Source organism: Rhipicephalus sanguineus, chromosome 7 (genome assembly GCF_013339695.2).
Source record: "Rhipicephalus sanguineus isolate Rsan-2018 chromosome 7, BIME_Rsan_1.4, whole genome shotgun sequence".
NCBI lineage: Eukaryota > Metazoa > Arthropoda > Arachnida > Ixodida > Ixodidae > Rhipicephalus > Rhipicephalus sanguineus.
In genome coordinates this window covers 145,834,118-145,861,886 of record NC_051182.1, presented here as the reverse complement: position 1 = coordinate 145,861,886, position 27,769 = coordinate 145,834,118, and the positions used below count along the sequence as shown (strand labels likewise).

The 27,769-nt window shown below is 49.3% G+C and overlaps 2 protein-coding genes across 4 annotated transcripts in view; both read left to right on the top strand.

The window, feature by feature from the left end:
• The first annotated feature begins 344 nt into the window (after positions 1-344).
• On the top strand, positions 345-3,772 carry LOC119400187 (uncharacterized). The gene is made up of 3 exons (XM_037667185.2): positions 345-670; positions 1,509-1,697; positions 3,651-3,772. Exons 1-3 carry the CDS (start codon positions 449-451, stop codon positions 3,741-3,743), a joined length of 504 nt encoding a protein of 167 aa, XP_037523113.1. The 5' UTR covers positions 345-448; the 3' UTR covers positions 3,744-3,772.
• A 4,683-nt stretch (positions 3,773-8,455) lies between these two features.
• The window catches only part of LOC119400185 (ubiquitin carboxyl-terminal hydrolase 36), a 36,765-nt gene continuing 17,451 nt past the window's right edge, over positions 8,456-27,769 (top strand). For all 3 annotated transcript variants that reach the window (XM_037667183.2, XM_049417992.1, XM_037667182.2), the window contains exons 1-10: positions 8,456-8,600; positions 13,471-13,670; positions 14,202-14,370; positions 17,688-17,984; positions 18,618-18,728; positions 19,523-19,634; positions 20,856-20,923; positions 21,583-21,653; positions 26,359-26,519; positions 27,222-27,315. In XM_037667183.2, the coding sequence (XP_037523111.1) occupies positions 13,590-13,670; positions 14,202-14,370; positions 17,688-17,984; positions 18,618-18,728; positions 19,523-19,634; positions 20,856-20,923; positions 21,583-21,653; positions 26,359-26,519; positions 27,222-27,315 (1,164 nt within the window). In that variant the 5' untranslated portion in view covers positions 8,456-8,600; positions 13,471-13,589. The remainder of the gene's footprint in view (positions 8,601-13,470; positions 13,671-14,201; positions 14,371-17,687; positions 17,985-18,617; positions 18,729-19,522; positions 19,635-20,855; positions 20,924-21,582; positions 21,654-26,358; positions 26,520-27,221; positions 27,316-27,769) is intronic.

Below are 27,769 nucleotides of genomic sequence, written 5' to 3'. Positions count from 1 at the left end.
TGGCGCTTTTTGCCGTGTTTTTTTTTCGCTCGTGTTTACGATTTCATGAAATCTGCTTTTCCCTGCATCTTGTAAACCCTTATCCAAATTGATAGGTATGCCGGCCGGCCGCGGGTCACTCGATAGCGTTTGCGCCATTTTTCAATTTTTCATTTCTCATTGTTCGCCTGCATGATATATTCCCAGCCTTTCCAATAAAGAAACCAGTTGATAGCGCTGCGTCCTGTGTGCTCATCGTCCCGTTTTCTGCACTGTTCTTGCACAATCCTCTTTGTAAGCCAGGTTTCTGATCCGCAGGTAAGTGCCGGTAATATGCAGCCGCTGTGTACCTTTCGTTTGAGGAATAGTGGTAAACTATAATGAGGATAAATACATAGGCCTTCTTTACAGATTTGCAGGTGGAACCACCAACAACGTCAGCGGCGGCGGTCAGTTTCCCTCGGCCACCATGAGCAGGCTGCAGGTTCTGGCTGACCGCGCCTTCGAGCTGGACTCGCACAGCACGGGTCCCGGACCCTCGTTCGTGATCGAGGCGCAGGAGCCCGAGCGCACCGACGAGCCCCGGACTCGGGCTGCGGCCGCGGCGGCCGCCAGCCGGTACCGCCACAACTCCCGGCTCATGGCCGTTCTGCTGATGGACGACCGTGTGGTCGAAGGCCCCGCCCTTCAGGTGGGCTTTGTGTCTGTGTGTGGGAATTGATATATTGCGAGTGTGCTCACCTGCATGTATACATACATACATACATACATACATACATACATACATTTATACATCAGGCACGTAGCCAGGGGGGGGGGGGGGCAGGCGAACGCCATCTTCGATTTCTTTTCAGTGATGTATTGATGCTGCTCCGCCCCCCCCCCCCCCCCCAAAAGAAAAGCTTTCTGCTCCTTACCTGGTTTTGCACAGCCTCCGTGATCGGCCAACCTCTCTATGACCAAGTGACGATGTCATGTGATTGTGGCGTCACACATTTCGGCGATGCGATGGCGTCATACGGGGACGTCATCGTGTGGTAATTTTTTGCATCACTCGCGTCGACGCCGACAATCAATTTTCGCGTTTGATGAGGCGCATCTAAGGCTTTTGCCTTAATAACACACTAACAGCTCGGTGGTGTCTCGTTGGAGCCGCCATTCGGACCCTTCTTGATTAATCCCCCGGCGATTCTCACACTTTCTGCTTCCAGTAATGCGCGAACGCATGAACTGTCGGCAATACGCAAACTTGGTGTTAGACTGTGGTAATCCGCAGACTTCGGCCGTGTTGGGCAGTGTCATAGCCGGAAATTGTTTTCGGCGGGTGGGGGTTGAGGGTTCAACTATACTTTATGTATGTTCGTGTGCTCGTTTGTTTGTGTGTCCATATGCATGCGAAAATAAAAAAAAAATTCGGGGGCTGTTAGAACGCCTCCCCCATTCCCGGCTATACGTACGCCAGTCCATGGTGTCGGCCCGTGCCGACAAAACTCGGGGTGTGTGACGACGGGCGGTTTCTGCGCACGCAGGACTGGTCGAAGGTGTATCGAAAGCGTCTTCAACAGCGCATGCGCATCGAGGAGCAGCTGCGCGCCATGAGAGAAGAGACGCGCGTGATGCAAGCGGCGCAGGCGGCCAAGAGGCGTCAGTTGCTGAAGGACTCGGAGAAGTTCCGCGCAGACCTGCTCAAGTGCTACCAGAAGGAGCACCTGCTACAGGTACATGCGCAGGTGTCCTCCAACTCCACAGATTCATGTGTGAGACGATTAATTAATTAATTAGGGAATCAATAAACAACCGCTGCCAGATGGAGCAGCTAGCTGCTAGAGGTATATGCGCAAGTTTGCTACTACTCCGCAGGTTCACGGGTAAGATGATTCACTGAATGAATGAATGAATGAATGAATGAATGAATGAATGAATGAATGAATGAATGAATGAATGAATAAGGGCAGCCAGAGTGAGCACCTGCTAGAGGTATGCATGCCGAGGTTCCTCCAACTCCGGACGTTCATACTCGAATGAAGGAATAAACGAATTAAATCCGTCATATTTCTCGAATCCGCCGAGAACGATCGGAGTTACGGAAATTTGTCGCACGCTTCAACAGTTTTGTTCTCTCGTCCCGACGAGTGCGCTGGCAGCTACACAGGGAGGTGTGGCACGGGGGAAAGAAGCTACGTCAGCGCGCGTCACGAATCGCAATCGATCACGCCCGAGAAATCGTCCACCGGGCGTGTCACCCGTCATCAGAGCAGCTACCCTCCCGACGAGCCCAGCAGGCTGGGGACGAAGAAGTCGAGTCCTGGTGCGGCCACGCGAAAGAAAGAATGGTCACGTATGGTGAGATTGTCATGCATTACCGTAGGGCAAGGTTGAAGTACCCACCCCCTGACAAGTCGCTAAATAAGCAACAGTCGACAACATGGCGATTATTACAGACGCGAACATTCCCTACACCCACGCTGTACAGTCGCATATACCCGGACGTTTACACACCACAGTGCAAAGCTTGCGGGGTGGCTCGCGCCAACCTCGACCACATTATCTGGGCATGTCCCGCAGCGACACACACCATCAAACACAGCAAGAACCCTAAACTTAAGATAACCACGTCCGAGCAGTGGGAGGCTATGCTGCTCAGCGCGTGCTCGGATGACCAGCTCTCGGCAGTCCGGGTGGCCGAAGACGCCGCCAAGACCCAATGTCTGTCCGCCGCCTGAGGAAGGGGGGCTCCGGTAGAGCTAGTCTCCCGGCCCCCGCCTCCCTTGACCCCAGCAAGGACACAATTAAAGTTATGTCTCACTCTTCCGTTGTGATTCCTGCGCTCGCTAGTGTTGCTACTGTGTAATTTTAGCGCAGTGGAGAGCGCAGCGCCGGCACGTGGCGGCAACCCGTGGCTAGAAGCGCATCTAATTCAAACGCCACTCCTGATGTATGTCAGCTATCAGCCAACAGCCGCAATCTGCTGTTTGACTACATTGCTGTTCGCGCTGTGCTCGTAACGACCATAAGATTTGGCTTAACTGTTCACAGCAAGAATTCTAAAAATTGGTGCACGAGAAAGAAAACAACCTTCCCTCTCACATTTCACTCTGCCACTGAGGTCCAATCACCGCGCACCTCTTATGGAGAGATAGCGGAAGTCTCGCCTCATGGTGGCTAGAGTGCCTCGATGTCCTCCTCGGGCGAGAAGGACATCGAGGCACTCTAATGGTGGCCGTTGTGCAGCGCACCTAGCGTTATTTTGCAATTTCGATCAGAGTTTCACATTTAAAAGCATAAATCATTTTGTATTTGAGGAAATATAAATAGTGCTCGTATAATTTCTCGCGCACAATAGTGTGGCCCAGCTGGGACCATATGAATATTACACGCGACTCGTCGCGTCAAACCAATCAAAATGCCCGGCCACTGTGTCGTCACTCCAACGTGATGAAACGTCACTTCCGATCACAAAAATAGCCGCTGCGTGTCGCCCTAGTCCGAAACTAATGTGGTTTTTCCGTTGAATTAAAATTATAAGAGCTCTTGTTATCGGCGTTGCCACTTGCGCTACGATATCGGTGTACTCCACAGTACCAGAAGAAGCGATGAAAACGACACGCTTAATTTGTGTCGCAGGACCCCTTTAACGCTACATTCTTTCTTTTGTTCTTTTTTTTCCCCAGGTTGCTCGCACTATGAAGGTCCAGGGTCGAGCTGGACAATCGACCGTGCCAAGCAACTGCAAGACGGCCTTCCGCCTCAAGTGCGTCCGTTAGCTTGGTCGTCGTATACGCTACGAAGCCTTGCTTATGACTATCGTTTTTGATTATTCGAGAAATAAAAGTTTCACGCACGTCAACTGCCACAAGTATGCTGCTGCACTTCCATCATTTTAGGTATCGTTCAAAATATATATACACATCTATATTTCAAAGGGACACCAAGGAGAAAAAATTAAAGCCAGTTCTACGCCAGTGAAATCTGAGTAAACAGCGCAGCTGGCTAATAAGCGCCACCTGGTGAACGCAAATTTAGTTTATTTCTTATCTTCTTTCTTTCCTTATCTCTTTCTGCATCTTCGCCATTTTCTTCTCTCAATTTCTTCTTTATCTATTTCCATATAGGTCTCTCCTCCTTTCCCTTCTGACCCTCACTCCCCTCTCCCACCCCTTGACATGCTGTGCTGTACATTAACCCACATATGCCCAGTGTCCTACATATAGGACGCTTCTTTGATGCACTGTAACATCGGTATTTCTTTAGCTGATGACCAGCGCCACCTACAGCACATCAAGCAGGCCTCATTCTCAACGTGTGCAAGCCTAGACATTGCTTGCTTTTCATGCTGCCACGTGCCGACCGTTTTCTCCGGGTAAACGCGTGCTTTGTGTGAAAGACGTCATGGAGAGGAACAAGTGCAATGTCGGTGTGCACGTGAAATGTTTCAAGGCTTGCCACACCCGCACATAGCACCCATAATGCCCTGTGTCCTATATGTATAGGACGGCTCGAAAAACAGTGTTGCGTTTACCTGGCAGTAAATAAAGAACTCGTGCTTTCTTTTGAGGGTGGAAGTACACTTTTTGTGAAAAAAATTATTTTTGTCATTTTTTTTTTTAGTTTGGGCATTCCCTGAACAGGAAAAAATCTAGGGACTTTCCTATACATGTCTATATGCTATGGCTTACCCTATAGTGTAGAAATTATTCTAGTACACTATAGCTTACCCTCTCACCTCCTTTTCTTCCTCCTTACCCTTACATCACTCTTCCTCCTCACGAGGGGGAGGCAGAAGCTAGGTGGCGCAGATGAGGTTGAGAAGTTTGTGGGGATAATTTTTGCCACAGCAAGCACTGGACTGGGTCAATCGGCACGCGCGCCGTGGTGGTGTAGTGGTTATTGGTGCTCGCCTGCTGGATCGAAGGTTGCGGGATCGAATCCCGGCCGCGTTTAGATGGAGGCGAAATGCTAGAGGCCCGTGTACTTAAAATCTAGGTGCACGTTAAAGAACACGGGATGGTCAAAATTTTCGGAGCCCCCCACTACGGCGTCGCTCATGACCATATCGTGGTTTGGGGTTCGTCAAACCTCGACAATTAATATTATTATTATTATTATCCGTCTATTCGAGTATAATTCAAGCACAGCTGGCACTCGAATTGTGCAACCTGCCGCAATCGATTTTTAATAATTACGTAATAATAATTGTTGGGGTTTTGCGTCCCACAACCAAGATATGATTATGAGGGACGCCGTAGCGCAGGGGCTCCGGAAATTCTGACCACCGGGCACGGGGCTTAAGCATTTTCGCCTCCACCGAAAACGCGACCGCCGGGGCCGGAATTGAACTCCGCGACCTTCGGGTTGAATAATTATGTACGAATTAGTCTTATAACAAAGAAAGGTAACCAAATAGTGTTACGCCAGCGGATTATAAGAACAAACTTATACGAGTGAACACGTTATAGCGAAGCGTGTTTCGAATTCTCTGGCGTTTCCACGTGTAGATGGGTCGCAGTGACGTCACTGAAACCGCCATGTTGGAGCAACAGCTTGATGGGACGAGATGTTTGTGATGTCACATTGATGTTATCATGATAAGTACATCACATGCAGGTCCTCCCGTTATTCATGCACAGAGGCAAAGAAAGTCGCAGTGGCGTCGTTATCACGTGAAAACGGGTTAACCGCCACGTGCTTATGCTGCCTTGACGTCATCAAAGGCGCCATGTTGTAATAATAATAATAACTATCTGGGGTTGAACGTCCCAAAACCACGATATGATTATGAGAGACGCCGTAGTGGAGGACTCCGGAAATTTCGACCACCTGGGGTTCTTTAACGTGCGCCTAAATTAAGTACACGGGCCTCAAACATTTTCGCCTCCATGCCATGTTGTAGGACCAGTACGTGAAGGTCGAACCTGCGCACATGAAATGACGTGCAAGGCATCTGCCTGCGCCTGACGTCACAGTGGCGCTGCCGTCCTCAGGAACGGTATTGCCGCTCGACAGAACGACGCCACACACACACACACACACACACACACACACACACACACACACACACACACACACACACACACACACACACACACACACACACACACACACACACACACACACACACACACACACACACACACACACACACACACACGCACGCACGCACACACCAAGCGAGCAAACGGGCGAGCAATGCTGAAAGCTACGTTACGTCACGGTCGACAAGGACCAGAACCCCTTTGCGGACTAGATATCAATTTTTGTGCTCGTTATCGCGAACGAACACAAATGCATATCGTTTCTAGCTCAGAATTCATTTGTGACGTATAGTTCACGCCGCAAGCGTGAAAAGATGGATTCTTGTTTGACGATTCCAGCGAGGGATCTAGGATAAGAACGACTGATGCATTCGCTTGGGTCGTCTTTCGCACGTGAGCACGCGCTTTACAATACAACGCTCACCGGCTCGGGTTCTGGCGTTATCTTTCAGCTTTGCCAACCTCAAGCCGCGTCCCTTTAGATCCTTCGTCACAATTTATTGGTTTTATTTTTGCTCGTTCTTATCTGAATGAGTTCAGCTGGCGAAACGATGTTCCCATATTCTCAGGAATAAACGGCGCGCCGGCAGACTGCAGCTCCGCATAAGCGCTCCCCGTTTTCTGCCATCGCGTAGTCCGTGTAGACGATTCCGTAGGCCTACACCGACCCCTCGCCGCCATGTCTCAGAGCAAGATGCCTTCAGCGACGTACCGAGGTGGCCGCGGACGCTCCCAGCCCTACGCAATCGGCAACCCGGCCAAGTCCACCGTCGCGTCCAGGTCCAAACCGTCCGCCGTGCCAATGGCTCTCGGATTAGCGCCGAGCGCCAAGAAGCCTTCGGCACCGGGCCAGTCGACAACCTGCATTGCCTACGCCTTCCAGCCCGCTCACGGACAGGAGGCCATCTTGCTCATACCGACGAGCGCGTTGAAGTTCGAACTACGCGAGCAAGCGGGTCAGAAGGTGCTGCAGTTCTTGCCGCCTTCGGCGGCGTTCCTTCCGTTATTGAAGGCGACCCCAGTTCCGTCCGCGGCGGCTGCAACCCGAAGCCAGCCGGAACAACATGGCGCCACGCAGACGACTCATCCGAAGCCGCCGCAGCAGACATCTTCCGCGTCGTCTCTTCCATCGGCGACAAAAGACAAGTCGTCCATGTGTCCGGCTGCTGCGAGCGACGTAGCTGCAGTCGTCGAGCCGACGTTTCGGTTTCAAGAACGTCCCGCATCCTGGAACGATGCCCTAAGGCTAGACTACGGCGGCAAGATCCACAGCGGCAAGGTGTGTACCGCTCCCGAGCCGTACACTGGCGTTGGCTTCATCAACAAGATGGTGCCCGTGAATGCCTTTCCTGGACAGGAAGAGGTTGACGATGAAAAGCGGAAGGCGTACGTTCGGTACAGATCGAACAACAAGTTGATAAACCGAATCCTGGATGACAGAGCCGTCGGATACGACTCGACTTGGACCGAGTCGACATCTAGGAGGGAGCGCATCAGCTCGCTCGCCTCGAAGGTACGCGCCGCCGTGGCAGACGTGGAGCGGACTGAGATTCGGCTCGACCAGAAGATGGCCGAAGTCGCAGAGGCGAGCGACCTGTTTCGGTACAAGATGGTCAGATTCCAGCAACTGGCAGCTCTGATAAGCAGCCACGAATTTCACCAGGCTACGGTTGAAGCTGAACTGCAACAACTTATGCAGGACCTTGACTTTGGCGGCAGTACTTGCGCCTTCTAAGAGGTGGATCTGCGGTTGTCTCGCTTGACAGTAATCGTTAAAGAACCGAGCTGGAACATGTCGAAGTCTGCGATGAAAATGTGTACGCTGCGGGTTTGTTGACATTCTGTCTCTCTACCTAGTAAATACAATATATATCTAATATAGACTAATATTAGCCGCCAGTTCGGGTGCCTTCCCCGCCCCAAATGCTCGGCTGTTTAGGGTTCTTGAAGAACGGCAATAAAACACGACGCTGATTGTATGCAGTCTAACATATGTCGCACTGCCAGTGGCGTTCCACTAGTGCAAACAAACAAGGATGAATTCTGTTACTGTAATTGTAATGGAACAGGTGATATGTTGTGTGGAATGATCCGCAAGGAATAAACTCATGTTGGTTGACATTTATGCGTCTCCTTTTCAAGTTGTGAGTGGGCGTAGCCCGAAAGAATCAAATAAGTATCAAATCCCGGCAGCACAATTTTCTTTCGTCTGTGACCTAATTGTGATTCTGCGATCATCTATTTCCTTTGCTCGGGTTATCTCGTAGTACGGTAGTGTTCCATAGACTGGCCCCAACTCGTGTTTTCCTTTGGCTGCTAGATTTAACACGTTTTGGCGCGAACGCGATTCGCGTAAACCAAATCTTCGCGCTAAAAACTAAATCTTACTGCTCTCAGCGCCATCTCTGGAACGGCAGTCGACACCGTCCTAGGTGGCGCGACGGTCCTTTGTGTGTTTCGGCCTGCTCGTGAACGTACCGACTGGGGCCCCCCTTTATAAAAAAAAAATATCGTAGTGGACACCGATTGTGTGTAGTGACGCCGGCGAAGGATACTTGTTGGCCATGACACAGCACGCGGCTGTCACAGGTAAGTCCTGTACCCGTATTTTCCGCCGAAACAACCGTTTGCCGAGCACCGGTTGATGGGCTAGCGCAGCTGACGAGAGAGGCGAAACTTAAGCCTAAAGCGCGTTGAGCACCACGGCACGGGCGCAACGATTGTATGTCGTCCCTCGGCGCGTCTTGTCGCGATACCGTCTCCCCCATCGGTGCTACGAAGACGCTGTAAGCGACCGAAGGTCGCCAGGGAACTCAGAAATCCTTCGTAAACGAGCTTACACGTGTTTGTTGAAAGGGGAGCACAGCGTTTTGACGACTGTGTCGGGCGGGCGGCAGCGCTAGTGTAGGTGACCGGGCGCCTAGCTCGGCTTCGCGCGCAACTGCTTCAAAGTGCGCCGCCGTCGCACGTCGTCCCATGTGGCCCGGCAGGCCGGTGCGCTAGGCCTATTTTGACGTGTACCTCGAGTCCAGGCGCTACGCGTTTTTTTTTCACCGTACAGGCAACAAGCCTTACGATCTTACGCGAAGTCGTCCTGGGTCCCCACCTCGCAAAACGCGATGCAACAACCCCTCTGTTGTTGACGGCGGCGGTAGCGCTAGTTACTACACTACCACGTCGCGTTATTAAAATCCGCCGGTGTTGTTGATGAAACGGACCACGAGAACTACGTGATCTAGCTAGTCGCGTAGCCCTCAGACACATTTTCAATGTTCCCGATGCCGTTCGCATACTTTGAGCGCCAGGCTCGCGACGGTTTAACCAACAAATGCGGGTGCGATGATAAAGAACACTTGTTTTAAACGTGGTTATCAAATCACGTTTAGTAACATTCCGCATCGTTAGCTTATGCGCGCTCATTTCGTGTACGAGTACGTTTCTTTGAGGATTCAGCTTACAGAAAGGCAACGGTGACGGCTTTTGGGAGTTTCACGAAGGCGAGGTTTGATCACACAGAAACGCGGAATATCAACCGAATTGATTACTAGACATGTCGCCATGGCCGACCTCGTGTTGTTCCCTCTTTTGCGAAATAGGCTCTGTTTATTTCGTTCGCGAGGCCATTTTTTTGTATGCAAGCACCTTCAGTTACCGGCCTTCTTTTTATACAATTCTAGCTTTCTCGATAGTGAAGCTTCAGTGGACGCTTCCGCTAATTTCGTTGCAATCGCAAACCTACTTGTATCTATCTAATCGCTAAGCGCATTCCTCTGAAGCTGCGGATAAGTTATCCCACGCAACCAACTTCGCGCTACATCCACGGATGAACTAGTTTTCTCCCTTTTTTACGATTCGTTATTAGACGTAAGAGAAATTGCCAGAACAGCCGGGACGGCTACATAGATCGGCCGGCCGGCGTATAAGTAGAAAAAAAAAAAAAAAAACCCACGCACGCCGTACGAAAAAAAAAAGGAAAATATCGATCGGTGCTGAGACGTCGGTTGCATCGCAAGCCCGCCTATTTTAAATCCACGTGATTCGAATGCGCGCCTGATGTTTTCTTTTTTTCGTAGAGCCACGCTAGCTTTCTCAACTGGTTTGTGGTAGCTTGCGTAATGTCGGGAGCAGTATTGTCCCCCTGTTAATGTTTCGTCTCTTTGCGTTTTTAACTTTCGTACCGTTCTAAGTGCGGCCGCTTGCTTCGCTACTTCGCCTGATCGCTTCCTTATCGCTAGCTTGTTCATGCGTTCGCCGCGAAGCAAACACGAAAGAAAGACATCTTTAGAGCTGTGCGTGCGCCTAGTTATGCCCGTCTTTCAAGCCGGGGAAAGTCTTTAACTATTAATTAGAGCTAACTAAGTATGTGGTAATGGTCTAACTGGTGAGCCATCATATTTGAAGAAGCAGCGCACAAGGGACGCAATCACGCACACGTAAAGAAGAAGAAAAAAAGACTCCAACACCAGCGCTTGTGTTTGCGACTTTTTTTTTATGTGTGCTTGATTGTGTCCTTTGTGCGCTGCTTCATCAAATTAGATCTAATTGGGAGAGAATCGAAAACGCGGAGGATACCGTCTGAAGCCTCGCCCCCGCTTCGATATAGGTGCGTGCGCGTGTTTTAAGAGGCCGCAGATGCGTTGCTGTTTTGGGGTTCTCCATGGGGCAAGCAAGCTGGCGAGTTGTGCTCTGCTTGTCAGCGTTGGCGCCGATCCAAGCCGAGGAGATCGTGAAAAACTGCGGCGGTCTCGAAATCGCCATTCGGCGCATGTTTGTGTACCGCCATATTGAAAAAAAACTTCGCGAGAAAAATGTGAAAGAAAAACGTCGATGTTATTATCGAGCTGCGGTGTTAGTGGAGTGTTTATTTCTGAAGGGTACTCTTGGATCACAAAGGGAACCAGCATCAGAGTTCCCAAAAGCGATTCCTGGGTCCTGGACGTACAGGGGCGGTGAAAAGTTCTCAGGCCACGCTGCCATAGGAATACATGCGATCGTGGCCTGGGAGCATTTGAACACCCTTGTACATGGTCGACCAGATTTAAGGTAAAACACCTTATTAGAACTAGAATGTTTGTTCGACTACGTGACATCAAATCATAGTGTTTATTGATAAACACAATACTGATTTTCCAAATTATGTATTAAACATCAGCCTCTATGATGTCTTGAATACTAATCAGGTGTTCTCGTTAGATGAGGCTGACCCTGTAACATCGAAGGAAACGTTACTGAAAGGTCGTGTAGTGAGAGCTGCCGGTTTTGATGGAGTGAAAAGTTGAAGCCAACCGAAAGACAAGATGAGGATGGCCCTTGCACGAGACGACATTCGTGAGGCCTAGAGGTGCTATTCTGGACACAGTTAAATTCTTCTACAACGGCATTTTGAGCCAGTCAGAGTTGACAAGATCGTGAATTTCACAGTTCCCATAGCGTCAGTTCGTGATAGACAACATGGCCCTTGAATCAGTAGAAGAGTATGTCTATCTAGGCCAAATATTAACAGAGTAGCCTACTCGTGTAAAGGAAGTCCACCGAATAATAAGGAGCAGTTGGTGTTCATGCAGTAGGCATTCTCAGCTCACAATGGATAACTTACCACTGTCACTAATGCGGAAAGTGTACAAACACTGCATTTAGCCAGTCCTAAGATATGGTGCAGAAAAGTTCTTTAAGGCCCGTATTCACAAACCAACCTTATCTTAACGCTATAAGGCTCCCTTTTATAAGGAAGGGAAAAGTGTAAGGATGAGAAAAGGCCGCAGTGCATTTCAGAAACTCGCCTTATTCGGTTTTAAGGTAGCCTTACGGAAGGCGGCCTTGTCGTGATAAGGAATGAGCATGGGAGCGAGGCTATGAACTTTTGCTGGCTGATTGTTGGTTTATTAGCAAGAAAAAATAGCTATATGCTCCTCAAAACAATAAGACAAATGCAGGAACGCATGACCGTGCGAGTTGCGGAAAGAACGCGTATCGTCTGGTCGCGCCGTGTGCTCCTTTTCTTTGTTATCGCTTTACCGTTGTCATAGCAACCGTCCGCTCGCGTAGACGCGCCGCCGCAAGCGGAGGCAGTCGAAGACGCGCCGGCATGAGCCGGTCCACGGAGCACTCATTTCTACGAGGGCACCAACGGATGCGCCAAGTTGCGAGCCGTTTTCTCCGTCTGCCTGCGTGTGTACGTGTGTGGATGTTTGCGTGTATCACACATATGCCTTGTTATTGAGTGCGGCAGAAAGGCGAAAATTGAATTTTACTGAAGATCCAGCGCTGCTCATCGACTTGAAAGCGTCGCATTGTGATAGCACGCGGTGTTCAGTGAAGGACAACACGAGAAAGCGGGAGCAGCTCAGAGCAGCAAAAGCGATGTGCAGCCGTACAGCGGCTCTGTGAGTGCAAAAAAGTGAGAAAAAATATATCCCATACCGCAGTGAAACACGCTCGCTTCCGCGCCGTACGCGCAGTGATTTTTTCACACGTTTATTATGCGGGGCAGTGTGGCAAGCGTATGTCCACCAAGTCACCGTTCACAATTTGAAAAGTGCCTGTGCCGTAGAAAGAGGGTGCCACCAGCAGCTGAAGGAGGGGGGGCACGGGAAAACCGACGTATTGGACTGTTCGTTTCTAGCGGCAAGCTCGGGGACATGAAGTGCTCGCTTCGAGAAGCGGAGTCTGCAAAGCAACACACCATCGCTGAACTATTCCTTGGAATTTTGACGGTTCCCGAGCACGTACTCGCAGCGTTAATTGCACATATGGACGCCGATCGCGTACGTCACCTTTTCTTTAATGATTTTGTACAGCTTCTTGCGTAAATAAGCCGTAGCGCGCCACATAAGTGGCGCCTTAAGGTAGCTGCCGGGCTACCTTATCGAACGCCACCTTTTCACGGCGATAAGGTTAAGGAAAGGCTGGATTGGCGCATAAGGTTTGTTTATGAAACGCGCTAAGGTGCCGAAAAGGTAAGGAAGGCAAAAGATAAGGATAAGGTTCGTTTGTGAATACGGGCCTAAGCCCACCTGCACATTTAATTATGGCTTCAAGAACATTGCCTATTTCATACAGAAAAGGAACCGTGATGGCATGTGCGATGCCGTTTCGTTGGCAGTACAAGGCACCCTTAAATGTGGTGCTGCTTGCTTTGAGTAAATGCTGAAGTCACTGTAATCAAAGTACACCGTATTGCGTCCTAATAGCTGCTCTTATATTACTGCAACTTATCTACGGCCTTCAAATGCAAATAACCGTAGATAACGCCGGCACGTATCCCATATAGAGGTCCACGCTCATTGCAAACATAAATTGTGTGCAGCTCCTCTCTGCTGGGCCTTGTCATATTTGCAAGTATTTGTTTTACAAACCTTATGTAGCTTGTGACTTGGCCGGTAGGCTTCTGCAGTTTTGTGTTATGTACTCATGGGTTTATGATGGTATTTTTTCCCCTTTCACGCTCTCCTTGTTTCAGTGGCCCTGACACTGGGAAGGAGTCTAGTCAGCACCCCCTGTAGGTTCTAAGAATTCACCCTGCCACCCCCACCCTGCCCTCCCTGCTTGGCGGCAACGCCACAAGCCTCAGCAGGAAAGATGCCACAAGAAAGTTTGAAGATGATCAGCAACTCCATTAGCATGGGGCTCGGCCGTAGTCCGCTTGGTCTCAACCAACAGGTGCGTGCAACGTCAACGGTTTGCGATAGTAGTGTCGCTGCAGAAATACTAACTTCTATGTTTGCTTTTAACATTACATATTAACATGACATATAACATTAACTTAGAACGGACATGATGACATATGTTTAACATGATGATGCAACATGTTAACATGGGATAACATTAACTTGGGACATGACACTATGGCTCGTTAACGTGGCATAGCATGTTACTTAACATGACAACACATCAATTTGGGACTTACATAACATGTTATCATAACATGGTGGCACAGTTAATATGACAAAATTAACATGGTACATGGCATGATTATATAGCACATTGCCATGAGAACACATTAGCTTGGGACTAGCACACCATAACATGTTGTGGTAACATAACATGATAACATGTTACCATAACACAACATGTGCCATGTTAACGCAACATGCTATCATCACGTGATGACAGAAATGCTTGTTTTGTCTTTTGTCAATTCGATATTGTACTAAGCTCCTTCCCTTCAATAATGACCTGTTGGCTCCACAGGTTGCTGGTGGCTCGCGGTCGTCTGTGCTTTTGTCTCGCGTCGACTTTGAGCCGGGCGACGGCGGGGGAAAGCTCTCCACAGAGGCGCTGAGGGCTAAGTATTCACCGCTGTCCCCATCGCCAGTGCACAACGGCCAGCTGAGCAAGAACAACTCCCTGCATAAGATAGGTAAGCTCGACAAGACTCGCCAATTACGAAAGATTGTTTCTGAGGTTTCACATGCAAAAACCACAAGATATGGCTGTGAGGTATGCTGCATGGCGGCAGCAACATTTCTTCGACGGTGGTGAAACGCAAGAGCACCCGTGTGCTTTGATTTAGGTGCATGCAGTGATTCCACTCCTGCGCCAACTGCGCCAAAGTGCGCCAAATTGTATTTACTGCGCCATCCTGATAATATCGACGAAAATTGCGCCAAACTGCGCCAAAGTCTCGGGTTTGGGGGCGTCTATCACCGGCAATCGCACGGCCGGCGCGTCAGAACATGTGCAGCTTGATCTTGGGGCTGCCAAAGTCGCAACCATGGACCAAGAATTATTCCGCTGAATAAATAGCGCTCGCGCGTGCGTCCCGAATAAGCCACGATGCCATGCACGGTGCCGACGCAGCTTCTGTTCTGCAAGTCGGCTCGACAGCAAAACGCGCTCTCCGCAGAGGCTCGTGACGTCTAGGCCTCTCGGTAGCAAGAAAGTGCGACGGCGATTCATCGGCGGACGTCGTCTGTTCTAGAAACGCTGCAAGATAGCTCGTTTCAAGCGTCGCACGGCACGTAAGGAAAGCAATGTTCAGTAATAACTACATGTGTGCTGCTAAAATGTCTCTCACTTCTGTTTCCGGACATCGCGGAATGAAATCTGGGATCGCTAGCAGTATATATATGGAACAATATCGAATTTTCCTTGCTTCGCGTTTTGGAAGAGCACGCGAACGGTGGAAATGCGTTCACACTTTTTCTCAGATATACTTTATCCATGGATCTTCATTCGGACGAGCTTTTTCGTAATTGCTTATACCAGCACGTCCGAGTTTAATCACTCTGCGGTAAATAGCCCCTAAAAGGCCCTGCCCTTTCGAGCTCACGTGCTAGGGTTCCAATTCGAATTTTTTGCTTGCTTTTTAAAAATGTCATCTCATTATAAAAGCATATATCCTGGTCGGAGCAGCCGCAAATGCGCAGCTGTCAGTAGTGGGCCCGTCGCTGACGGCCCACAGTGAAGCGGCTACCCCATGTTACACGTCCGCCCCTCGCTTTCGGGGGTCAATAGCTGACGGGTAAAAAAAAGCTCAGTTTCGCTTAAGGGCGAAGCAATGAATGCGATACCAACAAATTGTATTGTTAAACGAAGTAAGGCTAGTAGCTAACTCTTTTGGATTCGATCTCGCGTAACTCAACAAAACACTGGTTTAAGGGAATATGGCCGCTCCAGGAACCGAAGCGTTTTCTTGCTCTGAGTTCTCTAAACACGATGTAAGCGTTGAGAGCACAGCAAGTTTACGAGCCGTCTGCTGATGCCTCGAGATGGCGCGCGCGCAAGCGACTCGACCTTCGAACGATGCTGTCCCCTCGACCCTCCACCACCGCTCCCCTGGCGTCCTTTCATGCTCCTTACGAAAGACGGGCGGGGCGTTTCCTCTCTGTTTGATGAGCAATCGACGGCAGGCCCGCACGCGGGAAGATGTTATCTCATGCGCTGTCCGTGCGACGGAGACAGACGGCCGGCTAGCTTAATCTCCGCTTCTGCCGCGTTCGTCGCCAGCGCTCGCGAGCTTTTACCCGCGGCTAGAATGCGCGTGGTGATGTTATTAATTTGGTCTTTATACAAAAAATTACGGCAATGGCGACGGCAAAAATCCGCGGAGAGCGTCCATATAATTGTTATCACAATAAACATTTAAAAAAAAGTTGAACCATTTCACTCTGTGAAGTGGATGATAAGCGAAGCTGTTTCGCGCATGGCAAGGAGGTGACATGGTGGAGGACAGTTTGGTATGTAAGGCCAGGTTGTTAACTTTCAATACGCAATATTAATGCGAAAGCATCAGATGCTTTATCAGACACTAAAATTGACCGTCGGCGGCGTCAATCGATTGATGCAAAAAATAATCTTGTGATGGCGTCATCATCACGTCATAGATCGTCAAAACTTGTGACGTCATCATGGCGTAATATATCGTGATGTCACGTGATGACGCCATCATGACATCGTCGCTTTACACTGCTTCCGTAATCGGGGCGCCAATCATGGAGCTAGCGCAAAACCAGGTGAGGTGCAGGTAGCTTGCAGAGAAGGAGGGGGAGGATCAACCCGTCGATCGAGAAGAAAAAGAACCTGGCTTTCGCCTCGGAGTTGTCTTAGGGGAATGCATTAGGGACAGTGTGGCTGTTTGGCATTGAGGCACTGCTGTACATCACGGCGTTTGCCTAAAGTGTCTGCTGATAACCACAAAGATGTATTTAGAGTGTTATTTCATAAAGTGCAATTTTATTGATCTGGTATTCTGTTTATTTGCTAGTGTCAAAAATAATCGCCGAAGAGGTTAATTCAGAACACTCAACTGCATGAGCCCTTATTTTTTTCATCAGCGAGTGAAGTATGGAGTCCTCCTGAGATGATTTTTTCCATGAGATTTGCAATGAATCGAAATATTTCTAGCCTTCATAAGAGCCCCATAGTAGTATTCTGGTGCTTGAATGTTATTGCAATATGCTTCTGTAGTGCACTCCAGGATGTAAAATTCGCTGCTCCAGAGTGCTCCCAGATGCAAAATTATCTGCTCCAAAGTGCTCCAAGATGAAAATTTTGCTGCTCCAAAGTGCTCCAAAACGGAAATTTTGCTGCTCCAAAAATTGCTCCAAATCAGAAGTCCTCGGTAGCATCACTGTGCATGTTAAAGAACCCCAGGTAGTCCATATTAATCCGGAGTCGGCCACTGCGCCTTGCCTCATAACCGTATCGTGGTTTTTGGCAGCTAAAGACTCCAGAATTTTTAGTAGGAGTACCGGGTATAACTCTGCGCTAAAGGTGTCAAGGTGCTTATTCTCCGTTTCATACATCAGACGCAATGCTGTGGAAGCTACACAAGAACTTTGGTCAGCAAAAGATGCAAATCCGTGTGTCTCGCGCTTGGATTTTGTTGTTGTAAATGTGGCCTCCGCGATTGGCTTCGGCTGTGCGCCACCGGAACTAATCGTGAAGTCCACAATACGAAAAAAGAGATGCTCTAAGCATCCGAGAACGACCTATGGACAAATAACGTTTTTTTTTTTTATTGCTAAGGCGCAAACCATCTTCATATATTACTAGGTCTAAGAAAATGCATTACGGGTAGTAAAATCGTCGAACTATTTTTTGCTGCGGACACATCTCCTGGAAGAAGTCTTGTTAGCTTCCACAGAGTTGCACCTGGTATACGAAATGGAGTGTAGACGAGGTTTCAGCACTCTTGCTGAGAACATGTTTCTTGACGTTTGTAAATTGCACCAGGAGGCAAGGTGATGGTGAACGGTGCCGCCCTGACGAACGGGGTGGGTGGCGGCGGCGACGCCGGGAACAAGGTGGCACGCCGAGATGACGGGTGCGGCGAAGACGGCATCCCAGAGCCCCGGGTGCGGCTCCACTCCTCAGACTCCATCTTGTTGGACTGGCGGGAGCAGCGGCGCATCGGCGCTGGGCTCATCAACATGGGCAACACCTGCTTCATGAACACGGTCATCCAGTGTCTGACCTACTGCCCGCCCCTGGCCAACTACCTCCTGCACCAGGACGACCACTGCACCAAGTGTAAGTGCGCGCCGGTTGTGATTCTTGCACGATCGATGCACCAGATTGCACAGACTTCACCACTTAGGGTGTATGGCTTTTGACGGACTACCTGGCCATGTGGCTGCCATTATCTTGACCCAGCACTTTTCTGATTGTGTCATCTCGGCAAAGTCTGAGTGACGTACTGTCACTCGTTAGTGTAGTAATCATGGCTAATTTATTATCAGGTGATCGTGGTGTTTTGCAAGAGGTGGAGAAAGGTATCTCGACCTGGGGCTTGGTAGTCTGGATACTGATATGGTCAATGCTTAGTGTAACAAACACCGATGTAACTATGGTTTATAATGAAGTAGATGGAGAATAGTCATGCCAATATTACGGTGCTGGGAATGCATTGTTACAATGAAGTTTTTATATGATGAACTTATCTTCGTGTCAGATGAGACTTCATCTTGAAAAGGTGGCCTCTCCTTTCCATTATCTTGTTCTCAACCTCCTCACCCACAACACTGTGCCGTGCTTCTTTCTTAACCTCAAACCACTATTTCTCCTCGTTCAATATTAATGCAGTGATTGAGTTGTCAATGAATAGTTTTCTTTTTTTCACACTTCTTAGTGTTGACCATCTGCTTCCGCGTCTTGTGTTTGCAGGCAAGACACTGAACTTCTGCATGATGTGTGAGCTCCAGAGGCACATGAAGCGCGCCCTGGAGAAGTCTGGTGACACCATCAAGCCCCTGTACATATACCAGCGGCTCAAAGGTACGTTGCCGGACACTGCCACTTTGTGGTCACCTTTATGACCACCGACTCTAGTCGTCAACAGAGTGAACAGTGTCACTTGGTGATCATCGATAAAGTGGACACTCTGCTGCTTTGTGATCACCGACTTTTTAATCGCTAGCTTTGTCATTGCTGACTTTATAATTGCCAACTTTGTGATTGCTGACTTGGTAATCACTGACTTTGTGATCGCTGGCTCTGTAATTGCCGACTTTGTAATTGCTGACTTCATGATTGCTGACTTGGTAATTGCCGGCTTTGTGATCGCTGACTTTTGATAACTTTGCGATCATGGGCTTTGCGGTCACTGACTTTGTGATCCCCAACATGGCAGAGTTCCCTGCAAAAAACAGCCACTAGGGAAAGCTGGTGCCAGCCAGCGTACACTTGAGGTATCTTTCTAGTGTAACTGGAACACGATTTATTGCACACGAACGCATGTAGTCAATCAAAAACAGCACCCCCACTCGCATTCCCTGATCGCGTTACCAAGACGAGTTACTGCCGACAAAGTTCGTGAGAATCTGTAATAGTCCGAGCGCAATTTGTTGAGAGACAATGACTGCCACTGGCTCTGCAATGCTGCGATCAACGAATACGTGATTGCAGTGCTTGCAGAGAGCCATTTGCAGCCACCGTCTCGATCAACTTACCAACTAGTCCAATGAAAAGTTCTAGCGCTAGAAGTATCGTGACGGGTGTGTGTGATTTGATTGTTGGTCTGCATGCGTGCTTGACGTTTTGTTTGTTTCCCTTCTCGTTCTCGTTAACAGCCATAGCGAAGCACTTTCAGTTCGGACAACAGGAGGATGCCCACGAGTTCCTCCGCTACGTCATTGACAACCTCTGGAAGGCAGCGCTGGCCAACTACGACGGTGACGTCAAGTGAGTCTCTCTTTGGTCTCGAAATGGCAAGTTGAGTCAGTTGGGGCGTGTTCATTTTCTGAAGAAAAACAGTGCACAGAAAAAAAAATGAAGACAAGGAGGCAGCCTTGTTTTTTTTTCTCTTTAGTCTTAGCCACAGAATAAGATCAGACAGGAGCGCCGACTCCGCTCGTCCGGAAGGGACACATTCTGCAAGTCCGGATCATGCTTCACAGCATGTTCGCCAGATGGCGCTACGAATGAAGGAAAACGGCGTAGGAGCCACGCTGGTCCTCGAGCAGAGCCGTGGGTGGTTCCTCTGTTGTTGCTATAGCAACGGCGCACGGTCGCGCTTTGCCGCGCCTGCTTGCCTGTCCGTTTTGTTGTGTCTACTGCACACACCGCTCCCAACCGCCGTCACCGCCAGCCTCCACGATTCTGCACATGTGCTTATGAGAGCAGGTGTAGAATGATTTCTGTGCACCTCGACAGATGGCACTACGTGTTGTAATTGGCTGGGAGCGCAAGGGGAAGAGGAAGCATGGAGAGGAACACAGGGAGAGCGCAAAGGACTGAGCTAGACACCAACGTCCCCGTTGCGTGTGTTGTCCCTAGCGAATACGTTGAGTGGCAGTGGAGTCAGCGCTCCTCTTGTCTTACTCCGTGGTCTTGGCTCTTTTCCTCTGATGGTACATTTGGCTGGTTACTACTTCACACCGACTTCGGATTGCAAAAATCCAGAGCTTGCTCTTCATCCTAGCTCGGAAAAGCGTGTCTGAGCTGAATGCTCAGCCACTTGCCAGAGCGATCGGAGGTTAGAAAAGTAAGCACGTTGGCATGTTTTATGTTTCCCAAAGAAACGGTGAGGAACCACCGTGCATGCGAACATAACTTACGTCGGGCTAACAGTAGGAGCTGCGGGAGCCGCGCGACTGGAACTGTGCCAGATCTCAGTCACGTGTGGAAGTCGGGGGTTGAGAGCGCCGTGAAGTGCTCTGGGAGAACCAGCCGAATGTACCATTATTCTTTGCCTTTCTCCGTTTCGGAGCTCTTTGCCTGGTGGCCCAGCGGGCGTCGAAACGCTAGTTCATGGGTTTGGTTCCCAGTCGCTGCATCCGTGCTCTGATGATAAAAATGTAGAAACGGTCTTGCAAGCTTGTTAGACACCAGGCATACGCTATTTGTAAGTAGTCATTATGAAAATCGCTCTATAGCCAAAAATCTTTTGTCCTCTCCTTACAGGCTGGACCCTGCGAGCAAGGAAACAACCGTCGTCAATGAGATTTTTGGTGGCTACCATCGGAGCCAAGGTGAGTGAACTACTACGCACACGTTGCGCACGTGTGGTTAGGCGACTGTGTTGGCCCGTCTTGTGTCGGATTCTTGCACGGCAAGGTCTAGCCTCACAAAATTTCGTTCACTCATACCACCTTTGGGCCTGTGGTTCTTAGAATAGGTTTTCCGGGCTCGTTTAAGAATTTTTTTTTTTTTTGCACGAGCCAGTTTTGTCGGGTGAAGGGGAGGGGCCAAGGGTCTGTTCTGCTAATTGGAGGGGAGGGCTCTGGATTGCGGCTTCGACACACGGCCGATGCATCATACCCTCTCTTTAGCTCACTCGTGCTGCCGCGCATTATTGTTACAGCTAAAAACCTTGATTTAGCCATGTACACAAAGGACATTCCTGATATTAGTTGAGTGTTACAGATGTAAAACGAACTTTCGGATATACTGTAGCTATTAGTGTTCGATGCGACTCTGCTATAATGAAGTTTTATTTTATCGTGGAGAGTTTCTCGCTGTCTTTGTCCTCTGTATTGGGAGCAGTGGTGCGCGTGAAATGCTCTGTCACATCTGAATGTCCCAGTAGGGTTGCGGCTGGAACTCTTGTTTTGAGTTTGCTGAAGTGGCTGTGGAGTTTGTCGCTTTGCTGGAGTTTTTCTTTAATTGTTTCGTCTGTCCCGCCATGCAGTGACTTGCATGAAATGCAAGGAGAAGAGCAACACTTACGACCACTTCATGGATCTCATCCTTGACATCAAGGTGAGGGACCCTGCTAAATGCCCTTGATACTTTATTTATTTATTTATATTTTTGAGAGAGCCTGTATTTGTGAGCCCTTCTTACTTTGTGCAGTCTCACTTTGTTGGCCTTTTAATTGATTGGAAGTCTTTGAATGTCTTGTACATATGAAGTGATTGGCAGCCGATCACTGCCCATCTTCACACACCCGCGTCATTCACTTTTGTTAGTCATATGTACTGTGCTCAAAGCTTTGCTGCTAAGTTTGTCTAAAACGATTTGTTCGAGTGTGGCAAAAAAACGCGTCATAGATATTCCTAATGCTTGATTAGAGGACATCTTAAAGGTAAGGAATTTAGTGACAGATTTTTAAAATTTTTATTTCTTGTATTGGTACTACAGTCGAACCTCGATATATCGAACAGCACGGCGATCGCGAAATAGTTCGATATATCCAGAATTCGATATAAAAAATCACGTAAAAAATGCGTCAAGAACTCGTGGAAAACAACCAACGAACCAATCGTGGTGCAGTAAATACTCACTTGAAGATTCAAACAAAGTATTTATTGTGTTGGCTTAAAATACTGAAAAAGAGTAGCCTGCTTTTTGTTGGCAATGGCGTGTTTGACGACTGCGTCCTCAACATAGTCCAGGCGATCCACAAGTGAAAGGCCGGTGCCTTCAATTGCGCTGCAGTGGCAGCGCGCAAGGGCCAAAGCGGCTACGACCTCAGCTGATGTTGGGAGCGGGGCACCATCAGTGCTTGCGGGATCCACCTCGGCAGCGTCTTCATTCGGCTGCTCAGCGGTAGCTTCGGCGACGATCTCTACATCCGTTAGCTCCGCCGTTGTACCAGTGCTGTCGTCACCTCCAACGAAGTCTTCGATGCACATGCTTTGCGGCTCCGCACCAACAAAGCTCTCCAGCTTGCTCCACGTTTCGGCGAGCTCGCTTTCTTCATCTGCGCATGCCAACCCAGCTTCCTCGGATTATTCCATTGATGCTTCGTCAGTGCGTCCACCGAAGCCCGCATGCCGAAAGCAGTTGGCTATCGTCGACTGCTTGACGTTTTCCCACGACGCCTTGAGCATTTGGATCGCGCCCAAAAGATCGGTCTTCAGATCTTGGCCCATCCGGAGTTTTACCAGCAAAATGTCGATCAGCCGACGCTTGTAGATAGACTTAAATGTGCGGATAATGCCCTGGTCCAACGATTGGAGCTTCGAAGTGGTGTTGGGCTGCAGAAATACCACTTCGATGTTGCTCAGCTGGGCATCGGTGGGGTGTGCTGTGCAGTTATCGACGATGAAGCATACCTTCCGTCCCTGACGCACCAGGTCCGAATCACACGCCTTCAGCCACTTGAGGGAAATATCCCTCGTCATCCACGACTTCTTATTCCAGGCATAAGTCACCGGAATATTGGGGCAGTTCCGCATGCACCTCGGGGTTTTAAAGGGCCCCTAAACCCCCTCCGACATTTTCCCAAACATTTCAAGTAAACAAGCGCATCGCGTGCAGAATGCCGTCGCGATCGACGATGCCACACGCCGCAGCGCTACAGGTCGCGGGCGCGCCACAATTTCGAAAAAACAATAGCTTCTCCTTTCCGGTCCCCGCCATTCCCACCACTGACATGTGTGACATCACCAGTGAAACTATGACGTTATCAGTTTCTATGCTTGCGATTGGCCGAACGACAACCGACGACTTCCGGTTACTCTGCAAACAGCTGTTCGTGCGCACCTTGCTGTTCTTGGTCGTGTTGCCGCTTGCGAATCGACATCTGCGGCCCGTAAGGGCCCGCTCACGCTAGCGGCAAGCCTGCCGCAACGGCACGGTGCCGCAGAACGTCGGCCGTCGCCGCACGCGCGACAGCAGTCCAACATGCACGGCAAGCTACGCCGGCAAGCCTCCGAAAAACATGGCCGCAGTGCCAAAAGCGGTTGTCGTCCACCTCGAGTCTATCAAGTGGCCGCCGTATGCTCTGTAGCGTGTAAGCTCCGAACTGATGCTTCCATTTGCTTTAGATTCATGTCCTTAAGCTTCGACGGCAAAGTATTCGTACCGATGCAGCCCCGTTTTGAAGAGCCATACTCAAATAATCGATGCTGTAGGCTTAGCGAGTCGAGAAGGGCGCTTCCGAATGCTCGGAGGACATAGATTACGCGTTTGTTAGTTGTTTCTAATCCTCCATAGCTGGCGCCACTTGACCTGGCGCCAGCTTGGGGACATTTTATTTGGTTTTACGCGACGCTTTCTTTAATGCCGGACAGACTAAAACGCAACTGCCAAGTCGCTAGCGTAATTACACATCCACGCCTTGCGGTTTGACGAGCTCCGTGAACTCATCTCGAGCCGAGGTGGTCTGGCACGGCGTTTCCCCGTACGGGTCCCATCACGTTGGCGATCCTTTGAAGGCGTGCGCGCAACACAGGGTCCATACCGGCACGATTCGTAGGGGCACGGGCCGGCACGGCAGCAACAGCGGTTAGTCAACGAACAATGCACTCAAATACCACACAGAGTTGACGGCGAGCTGGAGCGTCGGAGTCGCCGGAGTCGCGGCAACCGGAAGTAGACGCTGTCTCGAACAGCGCGTCAGCGGTGACGTATGCCATGCGAGATGAGGAGGGGCATTCAGCGAGGAGGGCAAAGCGGTTTTGGAAGAGGGTAACGTAGGAAAGAGAGAAAGAAGCGATCGTCGCGTTTCGATCATCAAACGCGTGTAACTCCGCTATTACGGCACCGTTTCGAAAAATTCTCACGGCTACGTGTTCGTTGTAAACTCGAGCACAAATTCCTCACCTCAACTAAATTTCGACCGCTGGGTGGTTTAGGGGCCCTTTAAATTTGCCAATTACAAGTGGCCGCAGCTTCGTGCTCCCATCCATATTGGCAGCCAATAGGACCGTCACACAGGCCTTGCCTTGCTTGCCCCCGTGGCACTTGTCCCCGCGAGTGTCCAGCGTTTGCCGTGGAAGCATTTGCCAGAACAGGCCCGTCTCGTCAGCATTAAAGATTTGGCTCGGCTCATACTTGGCGAGAACTTTGGGCCACTCATGATCAAGCCACTTCTGAATTTCTTCATCATTGGCGTTCTCACTCTCTCCCGACACAGTCTTCCCGACAATGTTGAAACGAGTCTTAAAACGTTGTAGCTAACCGCTACTCGCACTGAAATTCTCGACGCCGAGAATGAATGCAAAGTTCTTTGCCTTCTGTTGCAACATCGGCCCCGATACAGGAATATTTCGGGCCCTTGCGTCCATGAACCACTTGTGGAGAGACTTCTCAACACCTTCAAAAGCAGCTTTGCGTACATGCCGCGCGCCCGAGTGCTGACTCTTCTCGGCCTTGGCCTTTATGTCGGCTTTGTTTTTGAGCAGAGTACTCAATGTGCTCCTTGGTATGCCTAACCCGTCCGCGACGCTCGACTTCTTCTCACCATTCTCAACGCGCTGGATTGCCTCCAGTTTTGCTGCAAAAGTCAGGGTCATCCGTTTCTTCGCGTCTGCAACCATCGCTACACACACCACAACGCGCGGCAGGCCTAACACACAAGCACAACAACGACCGATGCGACGGATGCCTGGCGATACTATCTAGGAGGAGCTGGTGCAACAAGTGCAGTGCGTCGTTGCTGCAAGGCTGCGGCGTGCGTATGCCGCTGCGTTCAAGTGGCGCACTCGGCGCCATCGATGTGTGCAGCAGTCGTAAACGCCCACCGCGCTACCGCTATTTTCGAGAGTTGCGGGAAAGCTCGCCGCCTGTCAACGGAGCGCGGGCGGTTTGGGGTGGCCAAGTTCTATATATCCATTATACGTCAAACTTTGTTCGAAATAAAAAATTAAAAATGCATGCGATTTCCCACGTGATATAGGAACCGTTCGATATAGGCAATAATTCGATATGTCCGTGTTCGATATATCGAGGTTTGACTGTAGTGCGCTGCCTCATGTTCTGGATGACAGCAGAAACGGGCCAAGAGAAAAACCGGGGAGGTGCATATCCCAGTTGACATGAAGCAAAAGAAACCGACCTGGTCGGATCACGTAATGCATAGGACAGACAACCGGTGGTCAGTTAAAGCAACAGAATGTTTACCAAGGGACGACAAACGTGGCTGAGGTCTGTGTTAGATTGACGAAATTAAGAAGTTCGCAGGGATAAAATGGAATCTGCGCGCTCAAGATAGGGCAAATTGAAAGTGATTGGGAGAGGCCTTTGTGCTGCTGTGCATCAAATAGGCTGATAATCATGATATTCTGCAACGTGGTTGCCACATTTTGAAAGCATCAAGCTTACTGGGAAACAAAATATTTAACCTTCAAAATTGGATAGTGCGAAATCGACCAGGACTACGAAGGAACACAGATGCACAAGATGTGTTCCTTCGTAATCCTGGTCGATTTCGCGCTATCCAATTTTAAAGATTATGAACCATCTAGCCCAGCAATGTATTCTATTAAAAAAAAGAATAACTATGATCAGATAAAGAAAGCCTTTTGAACACTTGATGTCTCATTCTTCGGACTATCTTATCCTGTCTTCATAACTTTAAATTTCGATTGTTAACGTTTCTCGGGCGACAATGTCGACAGATCTGCAGTATTGAGGTGAGCAGATGGCCAGCTTGTCTGCCTGTTGCGGCACTTAATTGTAAGCTGCTCCGGATTTCGGAACCGTTTTACTAGAGCCTGTTTTCGTTTCGTTGCTCCAGAATGCCTCCAGCTTGGAGACGGCCCTGGAGAAGTTTGTGGAGCCCGAGCTGCTGCAGAACGACAACGCCTACAAGTGTCCACGCTGCAACATCAAGGTGATGGCTCAGAAGCGGTTCACCGTCCACCGGGCGCCCAACGTGGCCACCTTCCAGTTGAAGAGGTGGGCGGTTCGTTTCTCTCGTCAGCCTCTCGCGAGGCAAAGAAAAGCTGTACTAGTGACTAATACGGTAGCTAAATTTCGGCAAATCGAAATCTCGACCAATTTGAGCTCTGCGACAGGTGCTGGCCGGATTCGTACGTATGGAAAAACCCCGTTAACTTGAAGCTGTAAAAAACGGGAAAAAGAAAGAAATCGCGATAAGCACAGTTGTGAAAGTGGAGCCTCACTGGACTTGCATACAGCTCACAAAGCCTTGTGTTCTGGACTGCAGCTTGTTTGAATTCTCGGTACTCCAAAATTAAAAAAAAATATGTCTACTGTTGCATAGCAGTGTTACTTTGTTTAATGAATGTGTGTGCCTGTTTTTCGCTTCATTCACCTCAGAAATAAAAAAAAGTGCAATCATTGTGTAAGTACAGTACACATTCAAGGAGGCTTCCTCTAGTCTAAACTCTGTTACTTAAAACAAATTTCCGGTCCTATTGGCATTGAATTAACAAGTTTTCTTTGTATTTGAATACAGCCGTAGTTGTCATTCCTTGCGTCTGTCCTTGCTTTTCAAGTCCTACTAATAATCTTTATGGTTCCCGGAACGTCGGGCTGCAACTACGACTGGCACGTTTCAAATTTGCTGTAGTACGCAGTAACAGCTGGTGAATGTGTGAAGCCTTTAGAAAGAAAAATGTGCTCTTATCTCGGTAGGTTCGACGCCAACCGGATGTTTGGTGGCAAGATCACGAAACACGTGAGCTACCCCGAACACCTGGAGCTGCGGCCGTTCATGTCAGACAAGCACGTGAGTTTTTTTTTTTTTACCATTCTCCACTCTTGCAGGTTGGCGCGTGAACAACGTCACTCTGAGCCATGTGTTTCGTATAGAATACTGCCACATGCACTTCTTTTTCTGTTTTCATAAAAAAAAAGATTTGAAAACTGGGCGCAAGTTTGCCCATAAAGAGTGACACTCAAAGTGGAACGATATCGGCGCACACAGTCGTCGGTTGTTGAAAAATCTGCTCGTCGGTGCAGTACGTTGGCTTTCATACATCCCTTTATCAAACCTTCCAGTGTGATCGCTGGTGCTCACGTTAGCTATAGAATACACTATTGTTCGCGTTGAGCACGCAACTTTATCGCAAGATTCTAAAATAGTCTGGAACGTTCAGAGACATTCTGGCGCAACCTGCGCAAGGCAGTGGTTACACATGTAACAGGTTGGTTACATGAAAATAGAAGCGCATGTGGCAATA